This window comes from Sebastes umbrosus, chromosome 5 (assembly GCF_015220745.1).
Source record: "Sebastes umbrosus isolate fSebUmb1 chromosome 5, fSebUmb1.pri, whole genome shotgun sequence".
Classification (NCBI taxonomy): Eukaryota; Metazoa; Chordata; class Actinopteri; order Perciformes; family Sebastidae; genus Sebastes; species Sebastes umbrosus.
Genome location: NC_051273.1, coordinates 6,032,510 through 6,045,700, shown reverse-complemented (window position 1 = coordinate 6,045,700; position 13,191 = coordinate 6,032,510). Strand labels below are relative to the sequence as shown.

At 40.7% G+C, this 13,191-nt stretch overlaps 1 protein-coding gene across 3 annotated transcripts in view; it reads left to right on the top strand.

Moving 5' to 3' along the window:
- dennd1b (DENN/MADD domain containing 1B) overlaps positions 1-13,191 on the top strand; it is a 137,861-nt gene that overhangs the window by 119,026 nt on the left and 5,644 nt on the right. Inside the window, exons 21-23 of one of the 3 annotated variants that reach the window (XM_037769162.1) lie at positions 2,996-3,081; positions 3,482-3,704; positions 5,315-6,208. In XM_037769162.1, coding sequence (XP_037625090.1) covers positions 2,996-3,081; positions 3,482-3,704; positions 5,315-6,175 — 1,170 coding nt within the window. In that variant the 3' untranslated portion in view covers positions 6,176-6,208. Of the gene's footprint in view, positions 1-2,995; positions 3,082-3,481; positions 3,705-5,314; positions 6,493-13,191 lie in introns of those variants that run through there. The other 2 variants (XM_037769161.1, XM_037769163.1) reach the window with 2 other exon arrangements.

The window sequence follows — 13,191 nt, the reverse complement described above, 5'->3', positions numbered from 1 at the left end:
TTCCCCTCATAACCACAGAAATGAAATGTGATTTGTTGTATCAAATCTGAGAGACCCTTAGATGTATTTCATACCTAACCGAAGGGTTAGAGTTGAGGACACATTTGCTCACAATCCATGACTGTAAAGGCTTGTTGCTTTTTACATCAGGATTCTTTTACTTCTTTAGCCAGGTACTCAGGAACTCAAATCAAAGTAAAATGATTACAAAATAATGTAAAAATAATTAAGAAATTAGGATTAAAAAACTGTACAAGAGAAGCACAGATGTCAAATCCTTGATTTAAGGAACACACAAGGATTGTCTCCCTCTTTTATAAACCACTGGAGTGAGCTCGTTTTACTAAAATAACCTGACCATTTTTATTATTTTCATGAATTCTTCTTCTCCTCCGCTGTATCTCCTCCTGACTCGTTTGCTCTCTGCGATCTGTACAGTCTCACTCGTGGCGACGTGGTGGTGGCGAGAAAGGGAAGCAAGAGCCAGACAGACAGAAACGGTGACATCTGTCCCCGACAGCCGAGTGACGGAGGGAGAAAATGGGAGACAGGAACGCATGGAGGGAGAATCACTTTTTTACATTCTCACCTTTCAGCTTCCCATTAGCTGACAGCGAGACGCTAATGAAGGAGCGGCATGATAGTCTGTTGTTCTGCTATTTCATGCTTCCCACTGTCCTGTCAGGCCTGGGGAGGTATGGAGAGCTGTCGCAGCTTTAACACAGGACCTGTTTGCACTGCTTGAGAATATTTCATAGCGAATTTGAGGAGTCTTTCTATATTTTTGTTGTTTTTGTTTCTTACAATGACATATAGTACATCTAATTTTAGATCTCAGATTTAGCTGATGCTGTTGGTTTTGACAGCTTTTGAGGAGCAGCATTATTGCGTTCAAGTGACTGACAAAAGCACACTTTGTATGTCACATCACCAGTAAAATGAATGCAATATGTTGGCCATTTATGAACCCACTCCTTCTATCGTAAAATGCTTGGTTGTTGTAAATAGTCTAATCTTAACTGCCGCACTAAAGGGTCACAGTGAAGAGAGGGAATGACAAATTGATAAAGCCGTGAAGTGAGGTACCATCCATTTACGGCTCCCTATGGAACTTCCTTTTGTAGACAGCACCAGAGCTGTAACCGAGATCAGAGGGCCCGGCTTCGTGACCTGCGTCTGGTTGTGTTTGGGTTCACCTTGCTTTAATAAACACCTAGACGCAGAGAGAGGCCCTACTTCCCTAAACACATCTCTCTGTGCACAAATGCAACATCTAAATAACCGCATGACCATGAACATACAGTGTTTGTTTGTGACTGTCTCCGTCCACCCTCCCCAAGTGTCTCACAGGTGCATCTCCACTCTGCCGGGCCGCTTCGGCAGGCTGGCATGTCGGCCCGGTCCCAGATTTACTGCCCTGACACAGGAATCCATTAAAGGCTGTTTAGGGATCCCAGGCCTGAGCCCCTCTGAAATCTCTTTCATTATAGCTCCAAGCTACCATGGAAGGGGAGCGGCTCGGCCAATCAGCGGTGCCACCACATGTGTTCGCGTTTAGCCCGATAGCTGAGAGGCTTAAGTGGCTACTGCACACATCTCCTCCGCTGACTTTTATGGAGAAAATGGCACTTTAACTCTTTGTGTTTTTTTGTGTAATAGGGTGACTGAGTGTGTGTACGTGGGTGTGTATGTCTTCGCTGGCCGAACACAGGCCCTAAATGAGGCCAAGCCAGCCACACGTTACATTCCGCCTGTCTGGCTGGCACTGCGTCGGCTAATCAAGACCGGCTTGGTTCACGGGTCCAATACTGCCCCCTCCACCTTCCCCCCCGTTCCCATCATTCTTTGGGGCTTTGAGGAATCTTTCCTCACCTCTACATATTTCCTTGCTTCCTTTTTTCATTAATTCCCTTCCGCCTTCATTCTTTTGCTTTTTTTTTTTTGCCTTTCATAATAAGTGTTTCTTACTTTTCTTCACCTTCTGTATCTCTGATTTTTTTTTTCTCCCTTCTACCACAACCACAACACAGACACACAAACACTGCACTCCTTAAACACACACCCCGCGCTATATGCTCACTTTTAGGGTTGTAAAGAGCCTTTTTACTTAGTGTTGGGCTTTGATAATGTGGCTAACGTGAGCTTACTGATAAAAATGCAGAGAGGTGGAGCCTCTTGCAGTGCCCTCTAATGCTGACTGTACCCCATGAGGGCTGAAGGACAATTTGACTTATTACCAAAAAACACAGGAGGTGTGCAGCAATATGTAAGAAGGTAAATGCAAAGAGTGTAAATCAGAAAGTGAGAGATAGTGTTAACATAAGCGAACATGCAGCGAGAGAGGAACATGTGCGTCGTAGTGGAAGGCATGTTAATAAGTGGCCTGGGGCAGATTTGGGCTCCCATGGGGAGAGTCCTGCCCTGCTCTGTAAAGCTCCTGTCTCTTCTTTAACCCGCCCATTAAATATGGTACACAGGTGGCTTATTAAACCCACCGTGTCAGACAACTACAGTATCATTCAACACTCTGCAATGACAAATACAATCACGTGCACTGGTGTCGCCATGCAAATGATTAATGTAGCTACCCACATCTTAACTCTCGGTGCGTACAAAGCTTTTAGTTCGCACATAATGCTGAGTTTGATAAAATACTGCGGGGGGATTTTAAAGATTTTTATCCCTAGACCCAAATTTGACAAATTTAGTCTCCACCCTGAGGGTCCAGGCTCATTAAAACAAGCTGCTACTGGTGTCTTATGGGGACCCACCAGACACAGACCTGCATCTTTTCTCTGTCAGGTTCCAAGTTTATGAAAAGCTGTACCTCAGCAGAACACCATATTGTTGTCTAGACTCCATGTTTATCAGGAGCCTTGTATCTTTAAACCGAACCCGCCTCCTCCCTCCGCCCCCCCGGGTCCACTTTTATTGTTTTATCATGTTATGCTTAGTGTCTAACTACATCCACTCGCTGTGTTGTTCTCATTAACAGCAAAACTTCAACAAGTATCCCATGAGCATGGGCCCTCGAGATCTTGGCTACGGGCTCGACGATGATGAGCTGGACAGTGCGAGCAAGTGAGTACTCCTATTTTTATGATCACAACACGTTGGCATTGGAGCTCATGTTGTTTCAAGTATGTCGAGTTATTGCAACTTTTGCTGGCTGACTGATTGATTTTATTAAGAAAAAGATCATAGCAGGTTGCTTTTCCAGGCACATTCAATCTGTTTTTTACTCATGATAATACTGCCCCCAAGTGGACATACTCATTAACAGCACAAGTTGACAGAAATGTCACTCATAGACTGAAACTGCTTCTTTTCAAAGGAACTGGTTATTACAGTGTAATTGTTGACTTGTTCTCGGTGATATTCACAATACTACATTAAATTTTAATGTAGATTAGCATTTGATGCACTCTAAAGAACAGCTATCTTCTGAAACACTGTTTAACTCTGCCCGTCTCTGTCTCAGGATCTCCTCAGAGGACAGCGGAGACGTCCCTTCGTACATCGGGGACAGCGACGACTCCTACTCGCTAGAACTCGACATGGACGCCTCCCGCTCGGGCCAGATGAACCTGCTAGAGGAAATCCTGGACTCTCTGAACACCACGACGGTGGAGCAAGGAAAACTCAGCGCCGCCAAGAGCCTGGACTTCTTCAGGTCCATGGAGGATTTAGACTACAAGGCCCCGGTAGGCGAGAGAGACGCAGGATTACATGTTCAGGACTTAAGGAAAGAGGACAGAGAGGTTTAATGGAAAGAGTTTATGTTAATAGAACTGCGTCCAGATTAGGTCTCTCAAAGTTAACGCGATAATAACGAGTTAATGCCAATTTGTTTTCATGCCAGTATTTTCTTTAACGCATTAACGCAATCTATCTGTTGGGAGGTTGTTGTGGGCTCAGTTTTAAAGCTAGAGTGAAGATACTGGCATGATATGACACTACACAACCTAAGGGATGTCATACTAGCTTGTAGCGAAGGAGGTTAAATAATGCTCCAAATTTACGTTAAATTTTGGCGAGGAAAAACTGTCATTGCCATTTTCAAAGGGGTCCCTTGACCTCTGACCTCAATATATGTGAATGAAAATGGGTTCTATGGGTACCCACGAGTCTCCCCTTTACAGACATGCCCACTTTATGATAATCACATGCAGTTTGGGGCAAGTCATAGTCAAGTCAGTACACTGACACACTGACAGCTGTTGTTGCCTGTTGGGCTGCAGTTTGACATGTTATGATATGAGTATATTTTTTTGTATAAAGCAAGCATATTTGCCCACTGCCATGTTGATAAGAGTATTAAATACTTGACAAATCTCCTACATTTTGAGCATATAAAATATGTGCGATTAATTTGTGATTAATCATGATTAACTATAGACAATCATGCGATTAATCGAGATTAAATATTTTAATCGATTGACAGCCCTAGTCCAGATGGGTACAGATAGACAATCATGGCCTATCTAAAAATGTTTTAAAAAACAAAATTGGGTTTTTTCAAATGAATGAATTTCACACAGTTTTTGTTCAGAGCGTCTCTGCTGTTCTAACAAGAAAGCGAGGAATCTGTGTTTGTCTTTTTGTGTCATGTATGTCGAGAACCGCTATGTCCGATCTACTTCACATTTGGCAGGTGTATTGCTGGGGACCCAAGGGAGTGCAGTGTCGAATGTGGTGCAATTTGACCAGATGGTGGTGCTATAACAATGAACTTTGCATTTTAACTCTCAGAAGTAAAATGTTCTGTGGGTCCAGACGTATATATTTATATGAGCCACGCCCATTTGTGTCTAGACTGATTTTCCACCATTTTGAATCGTGACCAAAGCAGATTTTGTTCGATACAGGCCCTCAAAGTCAGCTCAAATGCTGTGGGCAGAGCTTATATTAGAAAAAAATGTCGTGCTATTGCGACCACATTTAGTGGACATGTGTAGATATGATATCTGAGTGACCATGACGAATTTGAGGTCATTTGGCCAATAAGTGGCGCTGTAGCAGCATCATCTAACTATAAAGGAAGTATTCTCTGTCTGTCTGTGTGTTTGTGTAAATGTATGTATAACTGTCCTACGCATATCTCTAAAACAGTTCATCCAATCAACTTAACACTTGGTGGGTACAAGCAGCCATACCGCTGCAAGCAGAGCTTCCTGGGGGCCGAGCAATCGTCCTCCTCTGGATGGGCACTCACTCCGGAGGGGCACTGCACTAGTTGTGTATATTTCATGAGACCCCGGTTTCTTCATAAAAATATTAAGTTAATAGTATTTCCTTGTTTCCTCTGTTCCAGAGCAAGCCCTCACCTTCCAGCGAATCCAAACCTGCAGGTGAGAGTGGCTGTGGTGGAGACGGGGATCAGGGCGGCTGGAATATGGGCCAGGATGACAGCGCGGTCCACGGAAAACACCTCCCCCCGTCCCCACGCAGACAGCCCAACAAGGTCAGCCTGAAGGTGTCAAAGAAACCTGCGCCAGCTCCCGCAGTGCCCGTCATCATAGCCCCGGAGGCTGACACCTCCACGTCATATCCTCCTCAACTCAACTCTGACCTTCACCCTCTACCTCCAGGGCGACAACCAGGAGACCGCCGCTCCTACTCACCCATAATGTCCCATAGAGTTAAACCTATGCCGCCCTCTCCCACTCTCTTTCACACCTATAGTTCTCCAGCATCTGTTTCTCACCCAAACTATTCTCCCGTACCAGCCAGCCGGCCTCGGACCATCTCAGACCCCCAAGGCAACTTGGAGCCCCCGGACTGCCTCTACCAGAACCAGACTGCCTCCACCAGCATCCTGAGGAGGAAGGTGCTGTCCAAGGAGACAGTGAGGCACTACCAGGAGAAGGCCATCCAGAGGAAGGGCAGCAGGGCCCAGCAGGAGGGTCAGGAGAGCCCGACGAGTCAAAGCCACTCAGCTATGCAGGTCCCGTGGGAGAAAGAGGTGTCCAAGGAGGGGCTCCTGGGGCTCAGCCTGTGCCTGGGTCAGGGTAAAGGCTCGGGGGCGTCTGTGGTACAGGATCAAGGCCTCCTCGAGGAGATTGAGTCCATGTGTTGCCTCGGCTCAGTCCTCCACACCAGCCTGCAGCTGTCACAGGTTCACTGCAACAACAGTCACCACCAGGTCCAGAGCAACGCCGCAGACGAGTCGTAGGGACGTCTGTAAAAATGCCATATAGGTTCTACTGTCATTCCTCTATTACAACTAGCCACAGTCTCAGAGATCTTTTTTATCTCAACACTCTGCTATCAGGAAACATTATGAACAAATTTGATGTCGTACAGGCAAACGGAGAGTCACAGCCTCTAGAGCAGCAAACAGGAAGAGATGAAGCGCTGCACTGCACAACTCTCCATCTTTAAAGACATTATGTGTCAAAATAGAGCCCTGAAAACCTTATCTTCTTAAAACAAGTGAAAAATCTGCCAGTGTAGTAAGAATATTTTAACCTGTTTCCAATAAATCAATCAATCAAACTGTATTTGTATAGCACATTTCATATAGGTTAGTGCAGTTCACAGATGACTGACAGGTTGAAAGTAAGACAAGTGTGAACTGTGAAAACAACAGTAAAGACAAAAACAATTCAACAATTTAACAATGTGAGATTTGAGACCAATGCATGCGAGACAATAAAATTATAAAAATGTAATAAAATTGAATTAAAAGCAGTAATAGTAGTAAAGCGGTTTGAAGTAAAAACTAAATTAATAAAATAACAATCAAATTATACAAATGAAATTCAAAATAAATAAAATAATTGATTAATAAAATGACAATAAAATAGAATATATTATAAGAATTCAATATAATAATATAAGCGATTAATAAAATAATAAAATACAATAACATTTGACCACTTAAATACAATAAAATAAGTGAATAAGATATGATAACCATTCTTAATAAAAGGCCTAGCTGAATAGTTATGATTTGAGTTTACGTTTAAATATTTCAACACTAACTTTCAACACTGCAGACTGTTGCAGTGGCTCGGAGCTTAATAGCTAAGAGCTGTGTAAAAGAGATAATTTTCTTGAAATGAATGTCTCTATCTTGAAACAAAAAAATATTTCAAAAACAAGGTCTCTACTTCCTTTTTTTAAATTTAAAACAACACTTGAAATACGTTGATGGTTGGCAATAGAAACAAGTTAAAGAAATATCTCACTACAGTGGCAGCTTTTTTCACTTCGAATGAAATATAATAGGTCATTTTACTCTGAGTGAGTTGGATAATCTGATAAAATAACAACAACGTGGTAGTTTATAAAGCAGAGGTTTTCAAAGTGTGAGACTGTGGACCTTCCCTCAGACAAAGCCCCTTCACTCCCCCTTAGTTTACTTGCCCAGTTTTGCTCAATTCCTGGATGCCTTTGGGATCATGACTGTTATTTGACTCTATAGATACTAAACAATTAAGCAAAGATATTCCTGTTTGACATAACTTCAGACAACACCAAATGGATAAAACTAAATCTGTACTAAGGCATTTATTAGTTTCTGACTCAAACAAATGTAGGCTAATCAATACGATCTTCTTTTGATAACTAATGTAATATTTTCCATTCACTAAGCCTCCCCTGAAACAGTTTGGAGCCCCGTTGGTGAGGCCCACCTCACATTTTGAAAACCTCTGTCATAAAGTTGTAATTTCTGAAAACAAGTGAATCATCTTGAGAACTGGGAGAGCGGCACTTAAAAAAAAAAAAACATAGTATTGAGATTGTTATGTGTTTTTTGGAGTGCAGCGAGATTTTTCACTCATTTTAAGAAAATACAACATTAGCAACTCATTACAAAGTTACAAAAGCATCAAAGACTCGATAAGAAGGAGACTTTTGCAGTGTTTTTACTGTTCATAGTTGTATTCTGGTCTGTATTCATCTATTTCATGTGTCGTATATTTCATCTTGTAACATATTCACACTGTAATACCAGAAAAAAAGACCCATGAATTACATATTGGGTCAAATATAAGTATCCAACGGGTAAGGGAGGAACTTTCTATCTTCACTTAAAGGACTTAAGAAAAGGCTCAGTACTAAGGGTTAAGAAGGGAAGATATATCTCCTTTAACGCACCATTATACTCACAGTGTTCCAAACATTTCACATGATCAAGTTCAATTTGCACTCGTACTCAGTCTTGACCACCTGGTACAGAAACGACAAAGTGGGAGAGGATTTTCCAGACGCTGAGTTCACTCTGGCTTTTGAAACTAATTATACACTGTGTAATATTAATGTTTTTTTATCACCATGCCTTAAATGGACATGTGATTTGTTTTTGATACTCTGATGTCTTAATCTATAGATACCATACAGGTACTTTGTAATCAGAGTCTCTGATGCGCTCAGATCTTCAATGCAACAGTTAGTAGTACTTAAACAGCACTGTATTTCTCTGGATTAATAGAATAGTTATAATATATATTATGTGCTTTAAGCTGCTGTTTTTTAAATAGCATTCCAGATAATGAGATGTGCATGTAGAAACCTCTCTCTGTCTCTCTCCTCTTCCTGTGTTCCTCAGGACACGTCTGTCACTCTGAAGGGAAGCAAATTCAGTCACAAGTTAAAGTGGAAACTCTGGAAATACCAGTGTCAGTGCTCCATGTCTTTCTCCTTCTCCACCATCATCATCATCATCTTCATCTTTTCCCCTCATCATGTTGTCTCTCCTAATGTTCTGCCTCGTTGTCCTTTCAGCACATCTGACTTTCACTCTCGACCTTAAAAATGGTGGCCAGTTGTTGCAGAGCTGATGTGGTTTGGAGTGGATGTGGAAATGGTGACCTTTAAAGGATAAGGCTGGTGATATTTTACATTTTCTTATTATGAACAAATCACATGAAACAAAACCCCATTCGTTCCTACCAGGGCTGCAACTAACCATTATTTTCACTGTTGATTAATCTGTTGATTATTTTCTTGATTAATCGATTAGTTGTTTGGTCTATAAAATGTCGATCAGTGTTTCCCAAAGCCCGAGATGACGTCCTCAAATGTCTTGTTTTGTCCACAACTCAAAGATATTCAGTTTACCGTCATAGAGGAGGAAAGAAACCAGAAAATATTCACATTTAAAGGGAATATTTGTAACTTTCTAAGCGTATAAATGTAGCGGGTCGGCACACATGCGCGTTCGCATATGCGCGCTCGCGTGTGGCCGCTGTCTCGTCTCCTCTGCCTGCTCGCCTTCACTCAGACAGCGTGCGCATTCTCACGTACTCGCTCCACCTCTAGACGTGAACGCGCGCTCACTCCACACTGCAGAAGAGTTAATTTAGCTCTGAGAATATCTAGTGAATGTAGAGTGGACGTTTGTGCAGAAATAAATGCTGCAGCTCCTCCAGACCAACAGAGGTTTTCCATGTCTTGTGAAGGGACGGAGCTCTACAGAGAGAAACGTTACTGACTCGTTACCGACCGGGTGCCGGTGTCTCCCTGCTCTCTCCGGCTGCATGCGGAGGGAGACGAGTTTCTCGCTGCAGAGCCCCGCTGCCTCAGCATGAATCATCAGCATTGATTCATGGACAGACCTCCGTCTGGTCAGCTAACATTACTGCCAAGCAGCTGAAATATAGAGTGATATTGTGGTTTTAGCTGACGTGTGTCACCTCACTGTTTTGAGCGATGCTCGTTCATTTCTATTTAGAGCGAGTGAGCACGAGCTCGATGCTGAATTTCGTTGATTTCGTGGCCACAGGTGTCGCTGTTAAGAAGCATTTCTGAAAGTTACAAATAGTCCCTTTAAGAAGCTGGAATCAGAGAATTTTTATTACTCAAACCGATGAATCGATTATCAAAATAGTTGGTGATTAATTTAATAGTTGGCAACTAATCGATTAATCATTGCAGCTCTATTTAAAACCACATTTCTACTCGCAATGTTCACCACTATGATGGGGCATGCTGCAACTGAATGACATCACAAAACCTAATATGAAGATTTATTGCTTTGTTTGTTATTTATGACAGCAAACTGAATATCTTCTGGTTTTAGACTGTTGGTCTCGCAATTTGAATACATCTTGAGTTGTGGGGAATTATAAGGAATTTTTCATTATTTCTTGTACATTCTATAGACAAAACAACCAATCAATTAATCAAGAAAATAATCAACAGATTAATAATAATGAGTTGCAGCCATATTGCATGTTTAAAGGAGAAGCAGCAACTCCAACTGCAGCTCTAGTTCCTACTGAAAACATAACAAATGGGTCACAAATATGTAGCTTCAGTCTTAAAAATGACTCCTCAAACAGCTGGGAGCTGTAGTTTTTAGCACGTGTTACTCAAACAGGAGTAAATAGTGCGTTTGTTGGGGATTGATTTCCTGTTTGTAGGATAAATTAATTTCCTTTCTTTCATATTATTTGTTCATATTAAGAAGAATGTCACCAGACTTGTCGCATAACTCGTTGTCTCCCTTTCTTTGCTCACAGGAGGAAATACAGCCTCTGTCCTTTAGAGTCTCACACACTGTAATGTACTGCAGTGATGATTGTACTGTAATGAAGCAATATGGCTCTCCTCAGAGAGTAGCTGCATGGATGTAAATTGTACAGAGTCTAACGTATTCCTATAACAGACTCTCCTGTGGAGAGGAACGCCGCGTCCAGAGCTTGTGGTTTCCCATCGTTCTCCTCGTCGCCACAAACCCGGAGAAAAGAAGAAAGCTTTTTTTTCATGCGCTTGTGTTGGGATTATTACATTTATGGCGCGTTGTTCTTATGATTTATGCCAGACGCCAGTCGGTGTGGCAGTTTAATAGCAGCTATTTCTCCGCTTTTTTTTTTTTAGTGCTGCTCTGCGTTAACGATTTGCTCATAAAGTCTTTGGCGTGCTTCTAAAAGCCCAGAAACCAGTCCTAGTAATTCCAAAAAGGAGGAAAAGAAAAACTCCAGAACAATCTCTGCACTGGCCTTATTCATTGTAAACACTTTAAAAAACCTATTTACTATGCAAATATTTAAAATTATCAACAAAAGGTCAGTTTCCTTTAACAGTAGTTATATTATAATGCACGATTCTACTTGAAAAATAATAACAATCAATTTAGTTTGTAGAGGAAGCCTCATAAATGAATAGATATTTAAGAGTGTGTGTGAGCTGAGGTGTGTCTCCGACAGACTGGTGTGTATGGTGTGCCTTATACAGTAAGAGTACCACCCAGTATAACCAGAACAAGGTACAGTATTATAGAAAGGAGGTGTATGCAATGTTTTCAGACCACCTTAAATCACAGTTAGGAGCATTATGGTATTTATATGATAAACAGACCTGCTTTGACCTGAAATGAACCTACTAGCATTGTTTTTATAGCTGTTTTGTTTTTCAGTTTGAGCTGCGGTCCAGCTGGAGTTACTCAGTGTTTTCCTTTGCTGCGGTGGTCGGTGGGAATCTTCCCGCCTGTATTTAATAAAAAGATCTTTGGGTTATTTGACTTTTGTAAATTAGGTTCTTTCTTTGATTGTACTATGAGGTGATTCCTTGTATAGTTTGTGTTCTTTTATTTCTTTCTTTTTTTTAAAACACACTCAGTCTGAGCGAAATGCATTTAAAGACAGAGGAGTTCCTCTAGTTGATTTCATAATGATGAAAGATTATTTTCAACTGAATAGACGTGTATTTTTGCTGGCTTGAGTTTATTTTACATGGATAATAATATATGATTGGTGTTGTATCATGTTGTAAAAAAAAAAATGACACCTAATATTTGAATGTTTTAGATTTTTATTTTTGGAAGAAAAAAATAGAGAGAGAATATTAACAAATGTCTGATGTAGCCGTTGATGTTCAGAAGACACCTTCTAATCAAAAAGAGCAGAGACTGACGCTTGCTTGTACACAGTACAATGCTTACTGTTGTATCTGCATGTATGTGCTTGTATGTGTTGATTAATTTGTTTAGTTCGGTGGTTACTATTCTGTTAGTATTAATTATTATTTCAGTATTTAGCGCTTCCATCAAACGGAGAATGATGGAAATAACATTGGGCCTCGCACAGTCCACTCATTCTGCCTTGCATTTGGGTATTGTGGAGTTGAATGTCATCTGCCTTGCATTTAGAAGAAAACAATTCTACTTTGGTTACTGTAAATCTAACCTTAGAGGATTGTGGTAAGACATATTAAGAAAGAAATGATGTCAGGATTGCATTTTAATGTCTGCAGGCTTGTGATTACTGTAGGCCTTATATAACGAGTGTAAAGTAATCAATAAATATATAGTATAATTGTCCTGAAATTACAAATTTGGAGTGAATGGGAAGTGACAGATTATGTAGCAGCGTTAACAGAGGTACTACGAACTGAGAACACTCAAAGATATTAACATCACTTCCCCTTTAACCACACATTTAAGACAAAAAACAACCATATTTTCAGTGTAGTGACAACTTTGGATGAGTTACAACTTATTTTCAGTCCTTTTTCTTTTGTATTGTAATGATATTGTATGCCATTTACTGATTTTCTGATTCTGTGCACACTTGCATGTTCTCATTGCAGAGAAAATGACCGTCTTAAACAACTGAGATCAATCTAATGTGCTATTGATAAGTAACTTGGTACAACTGCACACAATGTATGCACTGTGAACTGAAAATAAATTATACTGTTTCATGCTTATGCATCGCTGGACTCAAAATTCTGTAATATAGAACCAGAGTATGTGGAGAGAAACAATGCATTTTATAGTCAGGGTGGTATATTGTGTATTCACAGCACATGCAAAGAGTGCTGGTTTATTGAATTGTGCAGTGTGTGTGTGTGTGAATATCAGTGCTTGCTGATTTTGGCAAGCAGTAAAGCAAAAATGATAATCTCCTCTTACAGTAGCACCGCACTGTGCCTAAATAGATGATATCTTATCGACATAAAATAAATTAACACAAATAAATTCACTTTAATTAACCAGCACATTTTCTATGTACAGTGTCCAACAATCAAAGGTCGAAACTAATTCACAGTTTAAAAATAAACAAAATAATCATTACGGTATATACACTTAAAAGAAAAGTGTGTCGCATTTCAGGGGATCTAGTAGCAGAAATGTAATACAGTAATATTCATAACTATGTTTTCATTAGTGTATAATCACCTGAAACTAAGAATCATGTTTTCGTTAGCTTAGAATGAGCCCTTCATATCTACATAGGG